At 37.3% G+C, this 27,305-nt stretch overlaps 2 protein-coding genes and 2 long non-coding RNA genes across 4 annotated transcripts; 2 read left to right on the top strand and 2 right to left on the bottom strand.

Moving 5' to 3' along the window:
* Window positions 1–5: 5 nt before the first annotated feature.
* LOC135943756 (RCC1 and BTB domain-containing protein 2-like) lies at window positions 6–14,622 on the top strand (the record flags this gene model as incomplete). Its single annotated transcript, XM_065490420.1, has 22 exons — window positions 6–170; window positions 301–554; window positions 604–692; window positions 748–926; window positions 976–1,100; window positions 1,146–1,243; window positions 1,298–1,428; window positions 1,487–1,624; window positions 3,694–3,932; window positions 4,714–4,850; window positions 5,055–5,195; window positions 5,263–5,471; window positions 5,521–5,589; window positions 5,771–6,024; window positions 6,130–6,199; window positions 10,701–10,825; window positions 10,872–10,969; window positions 13,733–13,911; window positions 13,965–14,089; window positions 14,162–14,235; window positions 14,291–14,421; window positions 14,479–14,622. Coding segments are annotated over 22 exons (3,174 nt in total), but the record flags the coding sequence as incomplete, so codon positions are not given.
* Window positions 14,623–14,717: 95 nt separating this feature from the next.
* On the bottom strand, window positions 14,718–19,183 carry LOC135943911 (uncharacterized). The gene is made up of 3 exons (XR_010575239.1): window positions 18,973–19,183; window positions 17,780–17,895; window positions 14,718–16,841 (listed from the first exon to the last, which is right to left on the bottom strand). It is a non-coding gene; the product is annotated as an uncharacterized LOC135943911 (long non-coding RNA).
* A 1-nt stretch (window position 19,184) lies between these two features.
* On the bottom strand, window positions 19,185–25,313 carry LOC135943910 (uncharacterized). Its single transcript, XR_010575238.1, has 7 exons — window positions 24,904–25,313; window positions 24,432–24,547; window positions 24,234–24,379; window positions 23,443–23,526; window positions 22,441–22,596; window positions 22,293–22,372; window positions 19,185–21,573 (listed from the first exon to the last, which is right to left on the bottom strand). It is a non-coding gene; the product is annotated as an uncharacterized LOC135943910 (long non-coding RNA).
* Window positions 22,347–23,815, top strand: LOC135943909 (uncharacterized). Its single transcript, XM_065490579.1, has 4 exons — window positions 22,347–22,664; window positions 22,762–23,091; window positions 23,140–23,276; window positions 23,329–23,815. Exons 1-4 carry the CDS (start codon window positions 22,355–22,357, stop codon window positions 23,773–23,775), a joined length of 1,224 nt encoding a protein of 407 aa, XP_065346651.1. The 5' UTR covers window positions 22,347–22,354; the 3' UTR covers window positions 23,776–23,815.
* Window positions 25,314–27,305: the final 1,992 nt, after the last annotated feature.

The raw sequence follows: 27,305 nt of genomic DNA, 5'->3' as shown, positions 1-27,305 counted from the left end.
AAACTTCAAAGGTCTTCGCCTTTGGTTGGAATAAGAACGGGCAGTTGGGCCTTGGACACAATGAAGACCAATCTCTTCCGGTAAAATTGGACTTTCCAGCGGCTGGCAGAGTTGGGACAGCCATTGCTTGTCTCTTTTTATCTTCTGTAGCGCTCCTAGACTCAGGAGAGGTGAATTTCATATCTATTTCGTATCTTTTTCGAAAGAATAACCATTTTTAAAGCGGCTGCTATTTTTACAAAATGTTATATATTGATATATTAATTCTCTAACGAGTAAACAATTATTGGATCATTAAAGGTACTTGCTTGGGGGAAAAATGAAGATGGCATTTTGGGCAAAAGTGCAGACGTGAAGGAGCAAAACATTCCTCGCAAAGTGCCCGGCTTGGAAGGCATCACGATTAAAAGAATTATTTGTGGCCAAAATCACGCACTGGCTTTGTCTAGCGATGGAAAGGTCTATTCTTGGGGATGGAATGAATTTCGCCAGCTTGGAAATGGAACTAAAGAAAGTTCACACCAACCAACTTTGATATCTGGAAATTGTGGCAGGTCAGATGAAAATTAAAAGGAAATATAAGGATCTCAATAATAAATAAAGGATAAGAGACGTGGCTGCTCATTTCAAAAGCTGTGTTTGTGCTGCGGTCACAGAAACAGATGAAGTGTACATTTGGGGTATCTTCTATGGTTCGAGTTATATCATTACAAATAATGAATAAAAAATCACAAGTTCCATTTTAAGACCAAGAAATTTTGAGCCCGGAACTAACCTCAATCACATCTCTGGATGAAGTTTTTGCGAAAATCCCATATCAGGCCATGACATTCCGAGCATTGCGTCCAAAACTTGACGAGACGATTGAAGAAAAGAACACTGAAACCAAATTGCCGGAATGGCTCAAGAAATCTTTTAACCGCGCCGTAAGGAATAATACAAAAATATATTTCAATAATAAAACGTCGCGGTTAGGACACAGCTGACGTTGTTTTCGTTGTCGAGGGGAAGAAAATCCACGCGCACAAAGCAATTCTGATAATGCAATGCGCCCTTTTCGAGACGATGTTCCTGGGCGATTGGAAGGAGAGCCACGAAAGGTAATTATTTTATATTGTGAATTGAATAAAATTCATTTTTAAAAGGGAGCAAATCATCAAGCATCACAGTTACGACGCTTTTTTCGCCTTCTTGAAATATTTCTACACCAACGAGGTTGATTTGCAGCCAGATTTGGCTCTAGGTAAACTACTTTAATTGCTGTCGATTCTGTTTTTGAATATTTCATTTTACAAAGAGCTTTTCGCACTGGCCCACTTCTATCATATGATTGATCTGCAAAAGGAGTGTTTGAAAATTATCAAAAGAGGCGTGACTGTGGAAAACGCTGCATCGATTTACGACAAAGCGATTCAACTTGCTGCCGAGGTACATTTAATTACTTTTCATAATAAATTTTCTGACCGGAACTCTGTTTGCTTTTTAGGAACTTGAGGAGTTTGTTTTTAATTTCTGCATGGAGCACATGACTGCTGTTGTGAACAGTGATGGCTTCAGGCTATTGAAGGATGATGTCATGAGAGAGTTCTCACTTCGTGCTGCGCAGCACGGAGTGTGTAAAAAATGATAAATAGGCTGAGAGCAGGAGAGTGTGTTTTTAAATTTTTTTCCTTTCATCAACAATAAATAATAATTTCTATAAATTAGGATACGTGTTCACTCTGTTAGGCACCTTCTTTGTTCTTATCTTGTCTACGCCTTCGCGAGTTTAAATTTCACCAAAATTATCAGCAAATTCTTTAATTATTAGTTAAAATTGTGTAATTTTGTGAAGAAAAATTGCTCGCTTTGTTAAATATCACGTTTTAAATTTGATCATCATAAAAATAATTCAGATCGATTTCAACCCAATCCCTTATTATCTTAATTATCATCGCTTCTTTGCGGACTTTGGAAGATGACATCACCCCAAGAATTGAAACACTAACATCTCGTTGTCACGCGCGATTTCCGTCTTATCGGATGCCGTCGTGCTTATCTTTACATGGCAGTTTTGTTTGATGATTTGATTGATGGATTTCTCTCCTTTCCAATCAAAACTTCATTACATTTCTCGCACAAAAAAGCTGCCCATCAAGGAGACGTTTCAGAATTGCGCCACTTTCTGAGCAAATCGATCAACTTTTATTCAGAGAGATTCTTACGATGAAGATTCTTTGTCGCTTGGGAAATTTCCTTTACTAAAGGGCACGAACTAAATTTAAAAATTAATAAACAATTAAGCTATTTTGTCCCTTTTTCTAAGGTGAGGAAAGAGAGCAAAACTATAGATAAATTAAAAATTCTTATCGCTTATCGCAATTATCTTTAGCAAGCAAACAATTGAGAGGCATAACTTCGTCGCTTTTTACGCCTTTTAATGCATGATATACTTAAACACAGACGAAATCGACTTGCCAGATCCATCATGTGGTAAAGTAAGTTTAAAGCAAATAATAATTTTTTATTATTTTTAAAAGGCAGGACGTGGTGTGCACCGTTAATTTTAAGGCCCCCCGTCCCTTCGGCCGCAGCAGAAAACAAAACCCTCGTCCATGTCCCTGGCATGAAGGGTGCCGCCCAAGAATTGCCACAAACGGTCCAACTCACTGGGAGGATGAATGAAAAGAGAGGGCTAATTGTAAGTTTTTCGTCGGCCGAGCAGCAGAGCGACGAGACGCTTTTATCAACGCGTTAATTTCGCCGCGAGAGTCTCCGCTCTCGGCCTCTTTCTGCCGCGCGCGACGCAATCGCGATAAAAAAAACAAGGCACGATCCCAAGCAGTGATTTCGGCCTCAAACACGCTGAAGTCCTATTATTCTGATAAGAAATAGATTTTCTATAAGTGCCCGCTACAACGTATTCCCTGTTAAACATTAAAATTGCAACATTTATCGAAATTTTAACTCTTCAAAATTCTATATTAATTTTTGTAAGCGATAGAAATCCGGAGGACTCATTGTCAGCCAGAATGTGTGAATTTCAAACATAAAACGATTCGAGCAGGGCAGGTCGATGCCCGCGACCCTCAAATCACCCTGGAGGTGGCGATTACAAGTACAACAAAATAAAAAATGTATTATTTTGTATGGAATGCGGCGAATTTTTTTGAAAATCATAAACTCATTCGAAATCACCCTATTTTATTCGTTTTAATAAGGTCAGGTCGATGCCCTGCTGTACCCTGAAAACGCCTTGGTCACGTTTCACTGGTCAGTAGCATTTTTTATATGCCACCCTATATTTAGTGTCAAGTGCGCAACCCACTGTCAACTAAATGAGAATTAAATAGGAAAAGAAGCCAACTTGTCGCGCGGGAAGCTAAAAAAGAAGCCGGCTGCAAAAAGTGCAAATGTTTTTCTACCAACATCTGACTCAGGAACGTTTAGCGAAAGAAAAGGAAATTCATCTCGTTTGTTGCGGTGTTAGTTGCAGATTCTGCATTCTCCAATCAAGATTATTTTTTTACATTTCTAAGTAGAAACTGCGCCACCGAGAAGTTTTAAAGCGCTGGTTGCAAACCATAATTATTATTCCTCTTTTTCTCCAAGCAATAAATTTAAATAATTGCGTGGTTTGATGATTAAAATTTTAAACCCCTTCAGATGCGGTCTCAATTTAAAACGAAATTAATAAAACTTACATACCTCTAGAAAGAGTGTTGTGGCGCGTCAAGAAGGAGCGAGTCGTCGGGGGCGGCGGAGGCGGACAAGGCGGCGGCGTGGAGGGAGCTGGAGGTTGGCGGCCGACGCAGCAGGGCGGCCGGGAAGGCGGCCAGCATGAGGCCCACCTCTGGGGGCAGCCGCTCCGAATACATAGTATATATGCCTCCAGATCAGCTGCTCCACCTGACGACGACGAGCCACTGTGCAGAATCTTCCTCCATTTCAACGTCTGCCCGAAGAGGAAGAGACACTGTCACCATGAGAATAAGAATAAGAAGTGCAAAAAATAATAATTACCGACACCTAATCGAGCCACGTGTCGCGGAAGCCGCGGAAGCAAGCTTAGCCGTAGCCAGGTGATTGGCGAGTGGGCGTGGTCGCAATGCTGGTTGCGCCAACAGAGAGCGGATGGCGCCAAAATAAGTCGGGAAATTATATGTTTGGAATAGTGAACGTATTTCTTGCGTTCATTTACATATTTTTTGACTGTCCATCAAAATTTCATTACTTTTCGCTTATTCCAGATTCCATTTAAATTATAATTAATTATTCGCGGACCCAATTTAAAATCACGAACAATCGAATCTGAAAAACTAAGCTCGGCGAAAACAATCATAACTATAGCGTGATGTAAAAAAGCATAATTTTAATTTATTTCAGCAAAAAGTGTCCTGCAAGAAATGACAGAGATAAGAGATGGACAAATATAAATGAAATTGCCCGTGTCGATTTTCCAAAATTGGAAGGAACAAATAAAATTGATTTTAAATTATTAACAGCGCTCTTATAAATTCCAAAGCACTTTTACTCTGGCCAACAGCTCACTTTTCCCTCAAAATAAAGACCCTTTTTTCCTCCTGCTTATCAAGGTGGCGTGTTTTCTAACAATATAAGATTAAAATTCGATTGCGGCAGCCAGGCACCGGCACGTTGATAAGCCTGTGACGTCGCCGAGAGAGATAAACACCCGAATCGAATGCCTCATTTCTTGCCTGCTTCTCTTGCAAGCAGCAGTGCTGAAGTGAACTTTGATTTGGTGCGGCGCCAGCTTGCTGCCGCGATGTCGGAGAGTTTGGATAAGTGGAAAATATTTCGGGAGCTGAGCGACGACCTGAAGCAGAATATCCGACTTGCAGTCGTATTTAGTAAGCTTTTAATTTCATTTCTTTTTTTCCCAAGCTTCAAATTGCCTTATCTTATAGGAAAAAATAATATTTTTATATTAAATTGGTAGCAAATTTTACTATCATTTAGATTCTGTTGCCCACTGCTTTTTATTAAAAGAGCTTTGAGAATGATTCCTCAATTTCAACGTACATCCTCTCATCTGCGCTATTAATCATTTAAAGGAGGCAGCGCCATTTACGTGACGAAAGATGACGAAGTTTTCGGCTTTGGCAAAAACGAAGAAGGATTTCTGGGTACTGGCGACATGAAATCACGCACGGAGCACACAAAAATTGAACAATTGTGCGGACAAAATATTCAAGGTGAAGCTTAAGGGATTTATAATTTTAAATTTTATATGACCCCCAAATAAATACGTTTTTTCTTCAGGGTTAAACTTCTCGAACCATTCGTTTTTTGCGCTTTCTGCTTCCGGCTCAGTTTTCGCCTGGGGAAGAAATAATCACGGCCAGCTAGGACTGGGTACGAAAGAAAACACCCTGATCCCAACCAAAATAGAGGGAATTTCGGCAACAAATAGGGTTGTCCAACTAGCCTGCAGCTCTAACCATACTCTGGTTTTAACTTCGGATAGAGAGGTTTTAAATACAATTGTAATAAAATTTATTTCAAATTAATTTCAAAAAGGTCTTCACCTTTGGTTGGAATAAGAACGGGCAGTTGGGCCTTGGACACAATGAAGACCAAACTCTTCCGGTAAAATTGGACTTTCCATCGGCTGGGAGAAATGTGACTGCCATCGCTTGTCTCTTTTTCTCATCTGTAGCACTCCTAGATTCAGGAGAGGTGAAAATTATACCTTTTAACGAGTCTTTGTTTTTAAGCAGAGTGTAGCCTTTAATAGCTCTCGTTAATTATTCCATCATTCACTTTCAAGGTATTTGCGTGGGGGAAAAATGACTATGGCATTTTGGGCCAAAACGCAGACGTGAAGGAGCAAAACATTCCTTGCCAAGTGCCCGGCTTGGAAGGCATCGCAATTACAAGAATTGTTTGTGGCCAAATTCACGCCCTGGCTTTGTCCAGCGATGGAAATGTCTATTCTTGGGGATGGAACGCACATGGTCAGCTTGGAAATGGAACCAAGGAAAATTCACACCAACCAACTTTGATAACTGGAGATTTTGGCAGGTCAGTTGAAATTTAAAACACAATTATACATATTAATCAGGGCTGAGTGAGTTAAATGTTTGTAAGACAAAATTGTGTACAAATAAACTATAATTTTTCTTAAAGGATAAAAGACGTAGCTGCTCACATCACGCTTCATCTTAGTGCTGCAGTCACAGAAGCAGACGAAGTTTACGTATGGGGATTCAATGGTAAAAGAGTTTTATTCCTAAACAATTTTTTAAAAAAAAATAACCATCATGAATTCAATATTAAGGCACAACAAATTTAAGCCCGAAGAAAGACTCATTCTCTTCACTGGACGAAATGTTTGCGAATATTTCAACCGAGGCTCTTACATTCCGACCATTGCGTCCAATATAGAAGAAAGCAGCACCGCAAACGAAAGAAATGAATGGCTCAAACATTTTATTCTCCGTGCTGCGCAGCAAGGACCGAGTGTTCATGTTCAAATAATGATAAGTAGGCTGAGAGAAGCCTATGATGTATGTTCTATTTAACATTTTGTTCCTTATCTAATAAATATTAATTTCTATAAATTGGGACGCGTGTTATCTCTGTTAGGCACCTTCTTGCATTCTTATCTTATATACACCTCCGCGAGTTTCTATATTCTATTTCACCAAAATTGACAGGAATTCTTTAATTTTGGGCAGTAAATCGCACGTCATGCAGGAAAAGATTGCAACAAGCTTGAAACCTGTCGGTGATAATGAGATAAGAATTCCACCGTCGCACTAAAATAATAGATCGGCATTTTCTTGCTTATCAACGGTCGCTATGGCAACCGTGATAGTGTCATATTAAATCTAGATAAGACTGGGCTACATAACTCTCGGCCTTTTCCTGCGCACGCGATGCAATCGCGATAAAAAAACACACGTTTTGAAGCAGTGACTACGGCCACATACACGATAAATTGCTATTATTCGGACTAAAATTAATAAAATTTTTACAACAAATTGACCAGTTGCATAAACCCTTAGTTATTAAAGCCGCCAACAGATGGCGCAACCACAGACTTTATTAAAAATTTTGTTTTAAGCGGTTTTAAGGCATTTCCGCTGCGATTTCAGACTCAATCTAGCTATTTTGCTTTTTATAATTAATTTGCTTTTTTTGACGTGCTGAAAACCAAAATCGGTTCAGCCATTCGCCGTAGAAACGTTGGAAAAGATTTTTTTATTTCAAAAAATAGTTTTTCACGATTCTACGGCGATTGGCTGAACCGATTTTGGTTATCAGCACGTCAAAAACTAGCAAATTAATTGAAGAATGCACAGTAGCTAGATTGAGTTTGAAATCGCAGCGGAAGTGCCTTAAAATCGAAAGTCTACGATGGCGCCATCTGTTGGCGGCTTCGAGCACTTAGGGTTTATGCAACTGGTGAATTCGCTGTTAAAAATTAAAATTTCAATTTATCCCAATTTTAATTCATTTATAATTTTGCTAAGAGATGGAAATTTGGAGAAGTGAGCCAGAATGTGTGAAAATCAAACATAAAATGATTCGAGCAGAGCAGGTCGTTGATGCCCGCGACCCTGAATTCACCCTGGGAGCGGCCAATCTGGCGGAATTCATTAAATTGCATTGCATGCGGTGCAATTCTTTTAAAACGTCAACTCATTCTAATTCACCCTTTTACCGTTTTCTAAATGTCAGGTCGATGCCGTTGTACCCTGAAAACGCCTTGGTCGCTTTTCACTGGTCAAGTAGCACGTATAAGCTCCCAATATTTAATGTAAAGTGGGCGATACTATCGCCTAAATAGGAAAAGAAGCCAACTTGGCGCGCGAGAAGCTAAAAAGGAGCGGCGGGCTGCAATAACTGCTAACATTTCCCCCCAAAATCTGACGCCAGAACCTTAAACAAACGCCATGGTAATTGATCCCAGCATTTCCAACAGTTAATTGCAGATTCTACTTTTCCAATTGCGTGGTTTGATGCAATCATTTGACAACTTTTGTTTTATTTTAAATACACAACGTGAAATCGTGAAACCAGCACTTGAAATAATAGTGGCAGCCATTAATCCTGAAATTCCTGACGTGATACTAAAATATGGAAAGGAAAAATGTTTTTCTTTTAATTTTAAAAGTAATTTAATTCTTATCGCTCTTAATAATATTTTTCGTAGAGCTAATAATGTTGCTTATTTTCTGAACTTCATGCTGGGTACAAAACAAAAAGATCTTTTCATAAATTAATTAAACATTTAAATATTTCAGCATTACCCATTTCCATTTTTATCATATCAAGTCAGCGGTCACACTATTTTATCAAGGATTGGTTTCAGGTTTGTAACTCAGCAGTTTTGGCTGTATATTTGAGCTGTAAAGCTACTAAAAGCTAAGGAAAGACACCAAGGTCGATGATATTGGAACTTTTCGAAATTTTGTTATCTCAGGGTCAAGTCAGGGACAAGCCCTGAAGGTAGATTTCGAACTTCATAGGTCCACCCTAGGCTCCCTTGGTGTTTTCAATTAAATAAAATGCTAAAAGATAATATGCTAAACAGTCGAGAGACAGAATCACTGCTCAAAGACGGTTTTATAATTTTCAAATTCGAATTGAGGCAAAAATATCGCGAATGCACCTATGAAAATTGGTATACTTATATACATAGGCTACATTTCAGCCCTCAAACCCGAAAAAACCAAAGGGAGTAGTATTAATTAATCCAGTCATATTACTTGATAAATCTATTTTTTTGTCTGTCATAAAAATTGAAAACATGTTTTTCAAGGTGTCATATATGTTTTCCGATTTAATGTATAGCATTCTATTGGACGTCAGACGTTCATCGACTCGTCACCAAGAAAACACCTGCATTTCTTGAAGAGAATTTGATTTGGAGCGGATGAGTCTCTGCTGCCGCCGCGATGTTGGACAGTTTGGATAAGTGGGAAATATTTCAGAAGCTGAGCTACGAACTGAAGCGGAACATCAGGCTTGCGGTCGTATTTCGTAAGCTTTCAATTTCACTTTATTTTCAAAACTTGAACTGGTCCAAGTAAGGAAAATTGATAAAATTAATATAGAAAAAATGCTTTTGTGCCATACAAAAAATTAGTTTCCATTTCCCGCTTCAAAATTAAATGGTTTTATATAATTTAGTGATTTAACTTTGTATATAATTCCTCGGCTTTCACATGCATCCTCTGATTGGCAATATTTAAAATTTAAAGGTGATTGTGCAATTTACGTGACGAAAGATGATGAAGTTTTTGGCTTTGGGAAAAACAGAGATGGATTTCTTGGTACTGGCGACAAGTTACCACGCACAGAGCACACAAAGATTGAACAATTGTGTGGACAAAATATTCAAGGTGAAGCTTTTTGCAAGGATTTATTATTTTAATGTTTTAATTCTGGAATAAATTCGTTTTTTATATTTAGAGTTGCAATTCTCAAACTTTTCGTATTTCGCGATTTCTGGTTCCGGCTCAGTTTTCGCCTGGGGAGAAAATGTACATGGCCAGCTTGGACTGGGTAGAAAGAGATGCACTTTGATTCCAACAAAAATAGAAGGAATTTTAGGAACAAAAAGAGTTGTCAAAGTGGCCTGCAGTAATGACCATACTCTGGCTTTAACTTCGGATGGAGAGGTTTTAACAAAATATTATAATTTCATTCAAATTAATCCAAAATTTCAAATATCACACTCTGAAGGTCTTCTCCTTTGGTTGGAACTATTACGGGCAGTTGGGCCTTGGACACAATGAAGACCAAACTCTTCCAATAAAATTGGACTTTCCATCGGCTGGGAGAAATGTGACTGCCATCGCTTGTCTATATTTATCATCTGTAGCACTCCTGGATTCAGGAGAGGTGAAAATTATACCTTTTAACGAGTGTTTCTTTTTAAGCAGAGTGTATATAGCCTGCTTTAATATCTCTCGTTAATTATTCTAATTATTGGATAATATTCACTTTCAAGGTATTTGCGTGGGGGAAAAATAACTATGGCATTTTGGGCCAAAACGCAGACGTGAAGAAGCAAACAATTCCTTGCAAAGTACCCGGCTTGGATGGCATCACAATTACAAGAATTACTTGTAGCTTAAATCATGTCCTAGCCTTGTCCAAAGATGGAAAAGTCTATTCTTGGGGATGGAATGGATTTGGCCAGCTTGGAAATGGAACTAAAGAAAATTCCAACCGACCAACTTTGGTAACTGGAATTGATGGCAGGTAAAATGAAAATTAAAAGGGCAACACTATACAGTGTTGAATGAATGAATTATATTCATAGCAAAATGTGTACAAATCATTATTATTTGGTTTTTAATAGGGTAAAAGACGTAGCTACTCATTTCGAACGTAGAGTTAGTGCTGCGGTAACAGAAGCAGATGCAGTTTACGTATGGGGAGGATTCAATGGTAAGAATTTTAATTTTAAAAAATACTAAAATGCCTTCTCACGAACTCGATCCATTATTTATTTGAGGTGAAAATATCGTGAGCCCGAAAAAAACCTCATTCACATCGCTTGATGAAGTTTTTAATATTCGGAATTTGGAATTAACATTCCGACCACTGCGTCCAAAACATTATGAGGCGAGAGAAGAAAAGAATTCTGCACCCGAATTGCCGGAATGGCTCAAGAATTCTTTTGATGACGCCGTAAGAAATATAACACATTTATTATAATTCTGATTAATCGTGTCGGATAGGATTCTGCTGACGTTGTTTTCGTTGTTGAGGGAAAGAAAATCCACGCGCACAAATCCATTCTGATCATGCGATGCATTGTCTTCAGGACGATGTTCCTGGGCAATTGGATAGAGAGCAACCAAAGGTATATTATTTTATCTTCTTATGTAATCAAAACCTAATTTTAAAAGGGAGCAAATCATCGAGCATCGCAGTTACGACGCATTTTTCGCCTTCTTGAAATACTTCTACACCAACGAGGTTGATCCTAAGCCAGATTTGACTCTAGGTAAAGAAATTTATAGTTAAAGTGGTTCCTGTTTTGAAATTTTTTTAAAATATAGAACTTTTCTCCTTGGCCCACTTTTATTGCATGACTGATCTGCAAAAGGAGTGCTTGAAAATTATCAAAAGAGGCGTGACAGTGGAAAATGCAGCGTCGATTTACAACCAAGCAGTTCTACTTGATGTTGAGGTTCCTATTTAATTTGTAAACCTCCAAGTTCTTTTTGGTAAACTCATTTCTTTTTAGGAACTGAAGGAGTTCATTTTCAACTTCTGCTCAGCAAGGATCGAGCGTTTAAAAAAATGATATGGCGGCAATTTCATCATCGGCTCAGTGAATCAGATTTACTTATCATTTAAAATTTTTGTTCCTGAACCGCAATAATAAACAATTTTGCAACTTAGACGTGTGATATATCATTGTGAGGCGCGGCTTCAAGTACGTATTTTTCTTAATGCACCTCCAAAGGCATCCAGAACTTCATAACCTTTTACTCTTGTGAATAAAAATAAAGGGGATCTATTTCTCCTTTATTCCTATAAATAGGAGCATGAATCGCTATGTCCCTTGTATAGTTCTCTTGGTGCTTATATCGCAGAAGTAAATTAAAATCAAGGAAAATGTGATATGAAAGGGCAATATCAAGGTGAAAAAATCAAAACTAGATTGATGACCAGTGTCATTCGTCAAGAATTATAATTTTTAATTTTAATAACAGCTATTCAAATTGTGATAATTTAAATTTTAGAATGCACATAAATTCTAATACATATTACATTATTAACCAATTTCCTTAAAAATTAATTATTGTTGGTAGGCTCTTTTAAAAATAAAAAGTTAAGAGAGAAAAAAATAATGTTAAAATGATTATACCGTCGAATTCAAAACTTCGTTAGAACTAATTATTTGTCATATATAGAGAATAATATATTATTTTAAGCAATAATGGAGTGTTATTATTCCAGTTAATAGCCTTGATAAATCTATAAAAGATTAACTAAAAACTTGTTTTTAATTTTTCCTGTTTTTCGAGGTTGCGTGTTTTCCGATATTATGAATTAAACTCGATTGCGCACTCTCAGGCGGACAAACGTCAATCGACTCGTCTATAATAGCCCGCGTCGTCGCCAAGAAAACATACCTGCTTTTCTTGCATAAGCAGTGCTGAAGAAAACTTGATTTTTTTCGAAATCTGCTGCCGCCACGATGGTGGAAAGCTTGAACAAGTGGAAAATATTTCAGGAGCTGAGCGACGAACTGAAACGGAACATCAGGCTTGCGGTCGTTCATAGTAAGCAATTTATTTTATTTTGTTATACGAAGCTCAAACTGTTTTTATTTCATAAGAAAAAATGAAAATATTATGTAGCATATCTGATACTTTTTGAGTCTTATTTAGATTCCATTGCCTGCTGCTAAATTTAAGTTTTTTAAGTTTGATCTTTGAAAAGAATTCCTCTGTTTCAACATACATCCTCTCATCTGCGCTATTTTACATTCATAGATGATGGCGCAATTTACGTGACGAAAGATGATGAATTTTTTACCTTTGACCAAAACAAAGGAGGACTTCTTGATACTGATAAAGACAAACCACGCACAGAGCACACAAAAATTGAAAAATTATGTGGACAAAATATTCAAGGTGAAACTTATAAAAATTTGAAACCAAATAAATGCGATATGATATTCTTCAGGGTTGCAATTCTCGGAAAATTCGTTTTTTGCGATTTCTGGTTCCGGCTCAGTTTATGCCTGTGGAGATAATTTTCAAGGCCAGCTCGGACTGGGTACGAAACAACGCACCTTCATCCCCACCAAAATAGAAGGAATTTTGGGAACAAAAAGGGTTGTGCAACTGACGTGCAGCTTTTGGCATACTCTGGCTTTAACATCTGATAGAGAGGTTCAAAAAATAAATGAAATTCAAATAAATCCAGGACTTCTAAATACATCAAACTTTAAAGATCTTCTCGTTTGGTTGTAACAAATACGGGCAGTTGGGCCTTGGACCCAATGAAGACCAATCTCTTCCGGTAAAATTGGACTTTCCAGTGGCTGGCAGAATTGTGACAGCCATTGCTTGTCTCTTATTATCATCTGTAGCACTGCTAGACTCAGGAGAGGTAAAATTTTTATTTATTTCGAGATTTTCTACCTTTATTCAAAATTGTAAATAATGGCTCCCACATTTATGGAGAAACAAGATGGATGAAATGTTCAATTTAATTATTGGATCGTTCACTTTAAAGGTGTTGACATGGGGCGCAAATCATTATGGCGTATTAGGTCACAGTGATGACGACTCAGAAGAGCATAAAATTCCTCGCAAAGTGCTAGGCCTCGAAGGCATCAAAATTAGAAGAATTGTTTGTGGCACAAATCATGTCCTAGCTTTGTCCAAAGATGGAAAAGTCTATTCTTGGGGATGGAACAAATTTGGCCAGCTGGGAAATGGAACTAATGAAAATTCCAACCGACCAACTTTGATATCTGGAATTGTTGGCAGGTCAGATGAAAATTAAAAGGGCAATAATGCTATAGTGATGAATCAATGAAATATTAACACAACAAAAATGTATACAAATCAATAATTATTTTATTTTTTACTAGAGTAAAAGACGTAGCCGCACATTTCCAAAGCATTGTCAGTGCTGCAGTCACAGAAGCAGATGAAGTTTACGTATGGGGAGGATTCAATGGTAAGAATAATTTTAATCTATTAAAATAATTACTAAAATACCTTCTCACAAATTCCATTTGAAGGCCAAGACATCATGAGCCCGAAAAAAACCGCATTCACATCGCTTGATGAGGTTTTTGCGAATAATCAAAATCGGGCCTTAACATTCCGAGCGTTGCGTCCAAAAGTTACTGAGCCAATAGAAGAAAAGAACACTGAAACCGAATTGCCGGAATGGCTCAAGAATTCTTTTGATGACGCCGTAAGGAATAAAATTTATATAAGAAAAAACCTTTGATTTATCATGGCGTAAAGGATACTGCTGACGTGGTTTTCGTTGTCGAGGGAAAGAAAGTCCACGCGCACAAAGCGATCCTGATAATGCGATGCGTTTTCTTCAGGACGATGTTCCAAGGTGATTGGATTGAGAGCAACCAAAGGTATGTTATTTTAACTTCTTAATTAAATCAAAATCTTATGTTTAAAAGGGAGCAAATCATCGTGAATTACAGCTACGACGCGTTTTTCGCTTTCTTGAAATACTTCTACACCAACGAGGTTGATCCACAGCCAGATTTGGCTCTAGGTAAAGAATTTAAGTTAATTTATTGATTCTATTTTAAAATATTTAATTTATAAAGAGCTTTTCTCCTTGGCCCACTTCTATCATATGACTGATCTGCAAAAGGAGTGCGTGAAGATAATCAAAAGAGGCGTGAGTGTGGAAAACGCAGCGGTGATTTACGAAAAAGCAATTCAACTGGCTTCCGAGGTTACTAATAACTTTTCAAAATAAAAATTTCTAGTTTTTACCCTTTTTTCTTTTTAGGAGATCAAAGAGTTCGTTTTCAATTTCTGCGTGGAGAACTTGAATGCTGTTTTGAACAGTGATGGGTTCAAATTATTGCAAAGTGAAGTCGTGAAAGAATTTGTCCTTCGTGCTGCTCAGCAAGGAGTTTTTAAAAACATTTAGTGTGTTTTGTTCTGCTGAGAGAAGATTTTGTAACTTATAAACCAATAAATAATAACTTTTCCGTATTGAGAAGTATATATGTTAGGTTGTTCCCTACGAGAAAAAACACGAGTCAGACTTGTGTCAAACCTGTGATTTTGGGTGCGTGTACACAAGTTACAAACACGTGTTTGTCACCTGTCTGACACGTCACTAAGTTCGTGCCAAACACGTGTTTTTCGCACAAGTTCACGTGTTGACACGTGTTAAACACTTGTTTGTAACGATGTATCCGTACCCAAAAACACAGGTTTTACACGTGTCAGACACGTGATTTTTCTCGTAGGGTAATTTGCGATTAGCGGTTATATATACGTATTTTAAATTGAATTTGAGCTAGTTGCGGTACAAAAATGGGACAGTAATTGAAACAAACATATTATATATGCTACACTTGATGAAGATTTTAATTCCTTGTTTCCACATGGTACATAAATCAATTCAGATAAACATTAAGTCAGAGTCTGAACACATCGTAGAGCAAAACAGACTAAATTGTTGCTCAGTCAGAGATTTTGTTTAGCCAATAACGTGATAGGCATGCAAACTTAAGTTATAAATAAAGAAGCGCGATAGGCAGTGGGCTGGGCTGTAGCCCTACGCTGCTTTTATCCCTATGCTAGCCATGTTAAATGCCCTCGCGGGATCGCTTCTCAAATCGCTCTCGCTGGGCCAAAAAATTCATTGGAACCAATGGAAAGCTGAAGATATGATTTTGAACACAATATCAGAACCAAAATCGAAAAATGAATAAATTTTGAGAAATTAACTAATGCATTTCATGCTCTTTCCGGCGAGAAGATCCAGTCACTTGACGACGGCGAGCGCGCTGATTGGTTGCTTGGTCGCTCCCACTTTGAGCGCGCTCGCCCACGTCAACTTACTGGATCATCTCGTCAAAGAGAACATGAAATTTATTCGCTAATTACTTAAAATCTATCCATTTTCCATTTTTGTTCCGACATAATATATACTAAAGTTCAAATCTTCAGCTTTCCATTTGTTCCGATGAAATTTTTGGCCCAGCGAGAGCGCTTTGAGAAGCGTTCCCGCGAGGGCATTATCACATGGCCAGCATCGGGCAAAAAAGCATAGTGTGTAGGGCTACAACCCAAGCCTACTGCCATCCACCTCTTTCTTCATACACTTTAATGCAAACAAAACAAACAGTGTAATAACAAGAGAAGAGAAAGAAACTGAACGATTTTAAGGTAAAGCAGCATAATATTTTGCCACAGAGACAAAACTCAGAGGGAAAAGTTCTAACGGTGAGAAGCAAAATGCGGCTCTCAAATTGAGAACGCAACTTTTGAGTCTCACCGTGAGTAGCAGAGGCGGCCGGACGCATTTGGATCTCACTGAGATCCTCGCTTCAATCTATGAGTAAGATCAAAGAGCGGCCTTCTCATAATCCGCCCGGTTAGAACCCAAATGCTTGCTTGCTTCGGTCTCGACTGACAGCGAACGTTTCGATCTCACCGCGAAATTTAAAAAAGCGTTCAGTCTCGCTTTTGTTATACACGGTTAGACTTAAAGTTTCGCCATCAATTTAAGAGAACAAATCTCACCGTGAATACCAGAGGCGAGCAGACGCTTTTGGATCTCACAGGGAGATCGAAACGCTCGCGCTCAGTCGATACCGAAGCGAACGAGTTCTAACCGTGAGTACGAGAAGGCAGACCGCTTTTTGGCCTCACTGTGAGATATATCAGTGAGATTCAAAAGCGCCAGACCACCTCTCTGCTACTCACGGTGAGACTCAAAGTTGCGTTCTCAATTTGAGAGCCGCATTATGCTTCTCACCGTAAGAATTTTCCCTCCGAGTAAAGTCTATGACAGATTAATTGTGAGCCAAAGATTATGCTGCTTTACCTTACAATCGTTGATTTTTCAACAAAATAATGAGATAGTGGCATTAATAGGCAAATTAATTTTTTCAAAATAATAATTCCTATTTTCCAAATGAAATAAAGCGAGATCAACTGTTGTTAAGCGTAAAAATAAAGATGATAGCAGAAAATCTATCAAAATATAAATTGTAAAGATTAAACATGCCGTAATTAAAATTTTCCTCACATTGCTCCTCCTCTGCCTCTGAATCAGGTGATCCTTCACAGGCTGGTTCTTTTTCAGCTGATTCTACTTCTCCTTCTTCTTCGACCCTGCGCCTAACCACCACTCTAAAAAGTCAACAAATGAATCAGTCAATTCGATGTCAACGGATATTTCAAATTCAATTTTTGGTTTGAAGAACAGTTTTGTAGGATATATTTTACTAACCATTCCAGGCCAAATTAATCATTTCAAGGTTTTGGTATTGTGTTCCTTTTTGAGTATTTGAATTGGAACGCATTTTGTTTTAAAGGTCCAATTTGTTTTGCGTATTTTCAGTTAATAAATATAATTATAATTAATAATTTTTTCAAATGCATTTAAATAAGGAATTGAAAATTGAATCCTATATCCAAGTCTTCCTTCATACCTGTGTAGGAAAGTACTTTTTGGATTTAAACAATTTCAATTAATAATGGGAGGACTTAGGAAATCAAATAAATAGAGAACATTTAAGGTTTTTGTTTAAAAAAAAGGTTTCAAAAGAGATTGAAATTTTTTTGATTACTTGGATGCAATTGGGTGATTAATTTTTTAAAAATATACAACAGTCAAAATAAGGACTTAGCCAGTAAAAATTCTAAATTTTCAATTTTTTTAGAAAGTTACACCACTTGACTGCATTCTCTTGAAGGATTTGGATTCCTCTAGTCGAGATTTGTCCCACCCAACAACGCATGGAACCTTTTTGGGAAACTCTTTGTTGTGAAATAAAATCGGATTTCAAGAAAGGAGACAGATGCCTAACCATTTGAAAAGCATGCTGACTATGCAGCCACTTTTTAAAAAATTTACACTGCTACTTAGGTAACTTTTAGCTTCAAGTGAATCCTAAGAGCTGACAATGAGAGATGAGTTTATGCGCATTGACAACAATAACGATTGTTGCATGATTTTGCAGTGTTAATTCTCCCCAATTAAATGTATAATGCAAAGATGCACAGTGTGTATGAACACAATTGAATCATTTCATATGGAAATAATTTTAAACATTTCGCATACATACCTGCCAGGGCAAAAAAATATTGAATCTTGATTTTTTCCTTATTCCGCAGCGGGCTCATGGGCTCTCCGTTGGGGCCGTGGCCGTCTCAATATTACTTGGTGTCACGATTTCTCAATCTGAAAAAAAAACAGAATATTCTGTAAACTTGAATTATGCAACACTGAACACACAGTTCACGAGTTCACAAGTTTGATGTTATGGTGAACTCAAGCTTTTCGCTTACTTGACATTTCTTGGTCTGATGGGAAGAATCAATCACACTGTTCCAACCGAAAAGTGTCAGTTCTCAACTATGCATTAGTATGGAGGACTTAAACTTCTCGGTTGGACAAGGTATTAACATTAAAATTGATTCTTCCCATAAGACCTAGAAGTGGTAAGTGAGCGGAAGGAGCGAGTCCACAATAAAATAAGAAAAAGATGTGCATTAATTATTACAGCCAGAGGCCAGAGAGCAGAGAACATTAATGGCATTATGGAAAAATTAGTTTTCGCCGCCGAGTTACAGTTTTCGCCAAACCTATATGGGGTTCTTAAGAGAACTGGCGAAATGTGTAATGTGTACATAACCCGACATAAACTGTAACTTTTCCATAACATATTGTGCGTTTTGCCGTTATCCATAATATCCATTCCTCGGTTTATTCCGAAAATGCAGCGGAAATAAGTGCAATAATAATAAACACATAATGAAAAAGTTACAGTTTCCGCAGGGTTACATACATACACATCTCGCCATTTCTCATGAGAATTCCAGATAAAAATATGGATAGCAAAACCTGTAAGTCGGCTGCGAAAAGTAAATGCAATTTATCCTTAATTACATACATGCATAATCTAAAAGAATTGAAATTCAGCCAGAAAGTCACTTCACTGCATGATAAACTGACTACATACACATAAATACGATAAATACATCCATGCATGCAGGTACATATGGGGGACTCACATTTTTCGCCCAACACTCACACTTCTCGCTAGGATAGGGCATTACAATGATTCTTCCCATCAAAAAACGAGAAGTGTGAGTGAGCGGAAAGTGTGAGTCTCCCATATATACATTAAAATGTACATGTATGTATATGTATGTACCACACATTATCAAGACCGCAATAATATCTGGCGAAAGGATGAAAATGCCAACAATTATCATAATTATTACATACATAATGTGTATGTATGTATGTACATACCTTTGCTTGATTGTGAGCGAGACGAGAATCCTTCCGATTCCGTTTGGCCAGCATGACGCACACGCTGGCTACTCACTCAGATGGCAGCGGTAGGCAATGGTACGCCCTTCAGAGGTCACGAAGGGCAACATTGTCCCATTTCCGCAGGTAAACCAGGTAAACAAAACTGCACCACTGACCGTTGCCGGCTGCTGCTGCTGGAGTTGGTGTTGGCTAGAGTCCTTATATATGAGAGTCTCGCCGTCACAACACGCCTTACACGCCCCCTGCCTTGCGTCAAGCTGGCGCTCATTCCCTATCTCTTCCCATGTTAATTGAAGTAGCGCCAGCGGCTGTAAAAAAGAATTTACTTAAGCTGCCCACCCATTTATTGGTATCAATCGAAAGGCGATGAGTTGATCTATAACATGAGTCAGAACAATAACGCTAGATGGACCCAGTCTCAAGAAATCGACCATCAAACACGAGCCTTTTGAAACCACATGAGAGTGCCGCTCGTTTGTCGCTCGCTCGCAGTCGCTCTCTCCTGGTTTCTGATTGGTTGGAAAGACGTATGCCGACACCAATGGCTGACTGACGGATTTTAGAACATTTTTATCAAAAGTAATTGTGCTGATAAATTATCTTTACTATGTTGGCTGAATTAAATAAAGCTATTTGTTCGCAATTTACATTAAGTGCATTTTTACTTAATTATCCCACAAACATTAGATATTAAAGAGGTTTATTCTGTCTTAATTAAGTGGCTGAAATTTGAATTTTTCGGCGGAAAACATGCGTGGCGAACAAGATTGAACATGTTCTTTGTTTATATTCACCTAAGTTCAATTGCGCCAAATGATCTTGCATGAGAGGAAATATAAGTTTCAAATTGACTGCAATTTAAGTTCCTGTAAAAATGGTAATATTGTCATAATCTCAATCAAAAGCTAAATAAAAAGTTTTATTCCCAAAGCAATCAAACATTCAGTGCTCTTTTTACGGCTGCAGTCGAAAGGTGAGGGATGGCGCTCACTTTCCAATTAAGCAACCCTCTCTCTGCTCTTTGTGGGCCTCAAGATCTAAAAGAGGTGGAGGGTGGGTGCCCACAAGAAACAGTTATGCCTGTGGTGTGAGTTTATTGTCTTTTACTTAAAGAAAAAACTTGAAACTTTTGAAAAGCACAAAACTAATAAAAAATCAGTGTGTCAATTAATATATTTATTAAATAAATAATAGCTTATGCATATGCACAAGAAAAAAATCGTCTTGGTGCTGGTAAAATTACGCATTATTATCTCAACAGCAACAATCAATTTTCTTTGATGCAAAAGGGCAAAATATCCGTCAACAATTAAAATTGGAGTGTTTGTTGAGCTACGCGCAATTTTACTGGCACCAGGACGTAATTAACAGTTAAAAAATTCATAATTCTTTTAGCTTCACTTTGAACCAACTGACTGGATCGCAACTAAAGGAGGAAAAAGAGTGCTCAAGCCAGGAGTAATTCCCCTGGCGGCCCACTTAGACGGGAATAAGGTTATCCCTGGGTTTAAATCAATGCAAATGGAGAGTCGTGCGTTAAGGGCAGCTCGAAGGTCGTCGTCAGCCCTAAACAGTGACAAAAGCACAAAAAGACGCCACATTGAGAAAAAGCCAGTGATTGAAGTTCCAGACCATGACTTAAATGAATTTTCCATGCCTGATTCTGAAAAATCGATAGAGAGAAAAATCCACCATCACCCTGATCAATGGTCACTCTCTATCTTGACTGGTAATCATAAAATTTACTAACAATTATTTAACAAATTACTTTTTAAAATTAAAAAAAGGTGAAGTGACGGAACCTTCTTGTGCTTTCAATCTGAGCCAGGATGTATTAGTAAAGGAGAGAGAGGAGTCAGTAAATTTAAAAAATTTACCGGTGGGCGAAGTGTTTGCAATCAACTGGAATGGAGTATCAGAGGACGCTACAAACAATTGGAAAATGATGGTGGAAAAGCAAGAAATGTTAAACAAGATCCAGGCTCTGGAAAAAGAGCTTCAGGAATCTAGGAAACTGGAAGAAAATCTGTGCAAGATTTATTCAACCACAGGCGTCAATATTTTGAGTGAGTCTAATTTAGTAAAATAGCTACTAAATTTGTAAAGATTAAAATTCTGCATTAAATTTTTGGTGTAGCCATTGGTTATGTAACCATTTGTCATACATGGAGTTTCGTCAAGATTTTAACACGAATGTTATACAAAAACATGAACTTAAATATTAACAAAATTTATACAAATTTGGGGATGCATTAAAAATCACTTATTGTTAGAGGGTTATATAGTTGCCTAATAATTATTGCTGCTTCAACAGAGAAAGATGTGACTGGGGAAAAAAAGCACAGAGTTAAAAAATGGAGCGATTCTGACATCCTGAAGGGCATCCAACGGAGGTTTGCTTACGGCAGCACAGGATATCAACACTATCTTGCAGAAGGGCACCCGTCACCTTCCATCCGTTGCTTGCAGACTCGCACACAGGGATTTAGTTTCTCTCCAGGTGTAGACCAAGGCTCAATAGAGATCTTGAGGCGCCGCCTTGAGCTCGAAACTCATCCGAGCAATAAGCTTCTAGTTCTGTTCAACGACGAGATGTCAATTAGCAAAGGACACCAATACGATCCCTCAAGCAAAACTACAATTGGTGAATCTACTCTGGCCTTACATTCTGGGGCTGCAAGTAAAGGTAAGGTTAATTCATGATTAATTAATCATGAATAATCATGATTAATTAATCATGAATAATCATGATTAATTAATCATGAATAAACCTTATATGGCAGTTAACACATTTTCTTAATTGGTTTAAGGCATGGCTTGGATGCTTGCTGGTGTGAGAAAGAGAATCAAACAACCCCTTGCTTATCACTTGACGCCAGAATCAGTTAATGGCGGTGCCGTGAGGCTTGTTAATGAAGAGCTCATAAAAGCGGTCGAGGAAAAAACTAGTGGCAAGATCATGGCATATGTGACTGACATGTGTGCCACTAATCTACACCTTTGGAAATTCTATGACATTGATGCAAAAAGGTTTTAGAGGCCACAGAATTTAAGAATTTTAAATCAATTTAATAAATTTGATCTTAAAATTGTAGGGAAGGTGAGATTAACTTTGAATGCATCCACCCAGCTGATCCAGAAAGGAAACTGGCCATCCTCCCTGACGTTCCACACGTCGCCAAAAATTGCAAATCCTCTTTGGCGAACAACAAAGAATTCACCCTTTCCGAGTCCATTGTGCGCAAATATGGGCTGCCCACTAATAAAGTTTTGTACTCGTAAGAAATTTATTCAACCTTATTTTTTGAGCCAAGTCCTTTATAATGTTTAACGCAGGCACATCGTACAGGTAGCAGAAATGGAGAGGGATGATGACCTGAAAGCAGCACCTCAGTTAGCCAAGGCTGTATTGAACCCAAATACTTTTCAGAAAATGAGAGTTACCAATACTGTGTGGGTCTTGAATGAATCTACTGCTGCTGCGCTTGAGCTGATGGCCAAAGAACGTAAAAATTCAGGCATGATGACTACTGCGTGGTGGATTAGACGCTTTGCCTCATGGTTCAAGATCCTAGTTTCGAGCCACGGAACTGCCCTCAGCTTCAAAAACAGAGGAAAATTTGATTCTGCAGTAAACTCACTTCGAGAATACATCGAAATTACAAGAGGTATGCAAAAAGTATTAATTATTAATTATTAATTTAAAGCACTAAACAAAATTTATAATAATAATTTTTTAAAATATTCATGAATCAATCATTTCAGGTATTTCAGTGGGAAAAAGCTGGAAACCTTGGCAGCGAGGTACCCTAGTCGCAACCCATGGGTTCATTACCATCGCAACCAGACTTCTTGAAAGCAAAGAGATGGACTTTGTTTATGGAAGTAGATTTTCATCAAACTGCATTGAAAATCTGTTTTCAGTTATTCGATCAAGGAACCCAGTTCCAAATGCTTTTCAATGGAAATCAGCCCTTAAGAACATCATTCTTTCCCAATACTCAAAAACCATTTGCGCATCCAACTATGAGCACGATCTTACAGAAAAATTTGCAGATGAAAATTTTGGAAGTGTCATTGAGTTCTTAAAACATCGTAAGAATATGTCTCTAATTGATTTGGATACCAATAACATTTTTTTAGGTCCCCAGCAAGCGACAATATCAACTGAACACTTGAACAGTTTCAAATCCGACTGGCCAACTTCTCTGCCTGATCTCACACACAAAGACAAAAACGTCTTGTATTACGTATGTGGCTACATTCTCGACTCAGTCATGGTAAAATTTTATAGAAATTCATCTTTAGATATTACTAATTTTTATATTTAAGGGAAATCAAATTGTGTGCAATGATTGCACTGACGACTTGATAGTTGAGGCCATAGATGCAGATTTCACTGAATATACCAAGTCAAGGGAGTACGAAGAAGGACTGCTGACTTACGTGTCAAGGGAGCTGTACCACTGGTTTGAGTACGCCGAGAAAATCTTTCGGACAGCTTCAGCTCGCTGCAGCACTTTGCCAGACCTGCAAACCTTAGAGACCTTAGTTCAGAACATCATGGAAAGCAGCATGCAAGAATTTCAATGCTTTAAGCCATGCCACAGCATTGATCAAAAACTCATGAGGAGATTTCTCTCTTTCAGAGTTAAAATTCACAGTGCCCAGACTACAAGAGAGGTGAAGAGAAAGAACAAGGCTCCCGCTGTATCAGCAGGGAGTTCCACAGCAGGTGGACACCGCTATGTGTCAACTACAACCACTGGCAAGAAGTAATAACAATAATTTTGAAGGATTTTGACAGTAACAATTTGTATGTTATCGACATATTATGTACGTAGTTTGTACGTACTTTGTTTTGAATTTTTGTTTAATAAAAAATCACTTTTTACTAACTCTTTAAAAATGAAACGCTATTTTGTCTTACTTACAATTAATTCTACACTAAAAATATTCATTATTACTATAAAAGATCTGGAATTGGAAAAAATGTGATAATTATTGCATTCCACTCACATCTTTTGAAGCTTTATTTAATCATAATTACTGAGACTTGCAATTAAGAACGTTTTGCATCTGCAAATATATAACTTATTAACCAAAACAAGAAGTTAAAATTTAAAAGAAATAATTATAACGTAAAAAATAAGGTTACTAACCATGCTATGAAGAGAGTTTAAAATAAAATTCTAAACCATACATAATTCAAATTGACAACATTGGAAATAACTCACCAGATATGGTATTGAACTGCTTTGGGTTGAGGATGGCAGGGCAAATCAGGCGTAGGGATATAAATCCGCTTACGACTCTAGTTTTCACTTAACTTTCATTTGGCTTCGCCGACGTTTGCAAGCAGCCACAAATATAGCACAAAGTCCTAGAAAAAATTTATTGAGAGACAAATTGCGGTGTTAAACAAATCAGCATACTTAGGACACGAATCATTGGCCATCAATATGGGAAGTATCACTTCATCGAGGATTTGTAGCAAAAATTCAGCATTTGCGCAGGCATCGTCAGGCGAATCCATTTTATTTGGGATGTTCTAGCAGAAAGATTTGAGATAAACAACTATTTCTTATATTTATTTGATGAGGCACCTCAGTGCTGTAACTATATGTATTTATTAATAAATTAAAACTCAGACAAGTTCTTCCTGTAACGATTAAATTGTGGCTGAGGGGTCCTTCTACTAATAGCATGCCAAATGGATTCAAATAAGTGCATAATAAGCCCCATAGTAAGTATAATTAAAAAAAATGGAGCTAGTTTGCTATGAATTTTTGTTCAATAAAAAGTCCTATTTTACTCTCTCTTTGAAGTGAAAACAACATTTTGTCTGAATTCTCTATTAAAAATATTTATTATTTCCATAAATTGAGAGGTGTGAGCGATATTTACCTGATCAAAAGTTGAATCTTACGAACGAAAAGAAGCGTAGCGTCAGTCAAGCATCAGAAGCGAGTTGTTTATTTACATCCAACACATCATCTGTGAGTTTTGTCGACCAATCAGAGGACAGGAGAGAGTGGCGGCGGGGTTGGCATGGCTTCAAAAAGGCCCTTGTTGGAGGGTCGATTTCTTAAGACTAGGTACACTTAGCGTTATGGTACCGGACTCATTTTGTAGATCAACTCATCGCCTTTCGATTGATACCAACAAACGAGGGGGCTGTATCAGCAATTTATGTCCAGAGCCGCCGGCGCTAGCTCAATTAACATGGGGAGAGATAGGGAATAAAAATCTGTTTGACGCAAAGTCGGGCATGCGCAGTTCGTACATCTATCTGCTTGACTCTCATATATAAGGACTCTAGTGTTGGCCAGTGTTGGCTGGCCGGCTGGTGCGCTTGCCGTTGACGAATGAGTGCGTCTGCGCACTGCAAAACCGGTACTTCCCCAAACTCGAATGAAAGAATTTCGCAAAATTTTAGATGAAAACGGCTTATTTTCTGAATAAATTGAAAGAATTTACAATACAAAATGGATTTTCGAATGTCTAATTGTAAGGCCATTTTTTATTCGAATTGCGACAGAATAGTGCGATGAAGAACAAAATATTATCATCCAGCTGCTGCTTAACCGGTTGCTCGATGTGGGCGGGGCAGCAACCAGTAGAGCCAATCGTAACCAGCTGCGATTATAATTATGAAATCATTTCTTTTGAAACCGGTTATTAATTAAATATTAAAAATAGAAATTTAACTTATTTATCCATGCTTTACACAATTAATGATCGGAAGTTTTAATTTCATTATTAAAATTGCTCGTAAATCTTGATGAACTCAAAACATATATTCCTTTTCCCCCATTATGAGTGTGTAAAAAATAAAAATCGATTTATTTATCTCCAAGAAATAAGAAATTGTAAACCTTTTTAAAGTAGCGCGAAAGCCGCGAGTGCTGGGCTCAATATTTTTTTTTTATTTTTGTTCAGCATATTTGCTTGCGCGCCCCACGAATTTCAGAGAACTTGCAAATTTGCTTAAATTAGTGTAAAAATCTACAGCTCTTAGAATTTTATCAATGTGATACAGAAAATATCATCGTCAAAGATAAAATACGGCCCACAGGTGATTTTTCTCGTTAATAACACACGTCATTTATGATTTTAAGATTTTTGAAATTATTCAATAAAAATGTTAAAGCAGAACACGTTAATTTTTACCACAATTCAAAGCGCTCTTTTTCCAATCCCCGACCTAGATCTCTAGCTATGTGTATATAATATTTATTTAATTTATTCAGACTGATATCGAAAATATTCCCGATTTCATGTTGTTGACTTTTGATTCGTGCTCTTTGTCAAAACCAAACAATTTACACGTGTGATGGAAAATTATGCAAAAAAATATTTTATATATCATAATTTAATAATTATTTCAAGTATATATAAACCAACCACTACCCCGCCTATACCTCCCCATTGATGGACATGTGTCGGAAAATGATTAGAAAAATAAATAACAGATATTTAACATGGGCTAAAATTATATTTTAAAATTTTTTATTTTTTAAATTCAAAATTCCACGACAGTGATATATTTATCCCTCTGATGAATATTTCTATTAATTTTAACACTCATTAAATTAGCTATGGCTAAATTGGAAAAAAATACAATTATTATATAAAGAATTTTATATACCATAGTGTCATTACTAACTCTCGTGCAGTTTTTTTCTTTTTAAAATTATTTGGAGAGCAAATTATTAATCCGATCTACTCATAAAACGTAACTCGGGATAGACACGTATTAAACACGTGATCTCCGACACGAGTTTAATTGACCACGTATTTTCGAAGAATTGTGAAAACTTGTGCCCATTCTTTAAATAAAATGGGCAAATTTTTATAAATTATAAGTAAATATTAAATTTAGCAACTGATGTATTTTAACTCGAGTTGAACACGTGTTAATCATGTGATCTGTGACACGTGTTTAAACACCCGGGTTAAACACGAGTTCAACTCAAGTTGAAATACGCGAGTAGCTAAATTTAACTATTTACCCTTAAAATCATTAAATTAAGGAACAAAACTGCAAAATAACATAGTTGAAATGCAATTGAAACAATTAACAAGCATTTTAATTTTTAACTCGTAACCGGAAACACGTGTTTATCACGTGATTATCTCGTGATCCAGAATTTTTAAAATAACGAAATAAATCAAAATTTCCAGTCAATATTGATAAAGGGGGCCTCAAATAACCCGGGAAAAATAACTAAAAAAATATTTGAGGGGGTCACCAAAAACTCGTGTCAACTCGTGTTTTTTCTCGTAGGGTTATTTTCTTTACTGCG

Source organism: Cloeon dipterum, chromosome 4 (genome assembly GCF_949628265.1).
Source record: "Cloeon dipterum chromosome 4, ieCloDipt1.1, whole genome shotgun sequence".
NCBI classification, from domain to species: Eukaryota; Metazoa; Arthropoda; class Insecta; order Ephemeroptera; family Baetidae; genus Cloeon; species Cloeon dipterum.
This window is presented reverse-complemented; position numbering and strand designations above follow the sequence as displayed.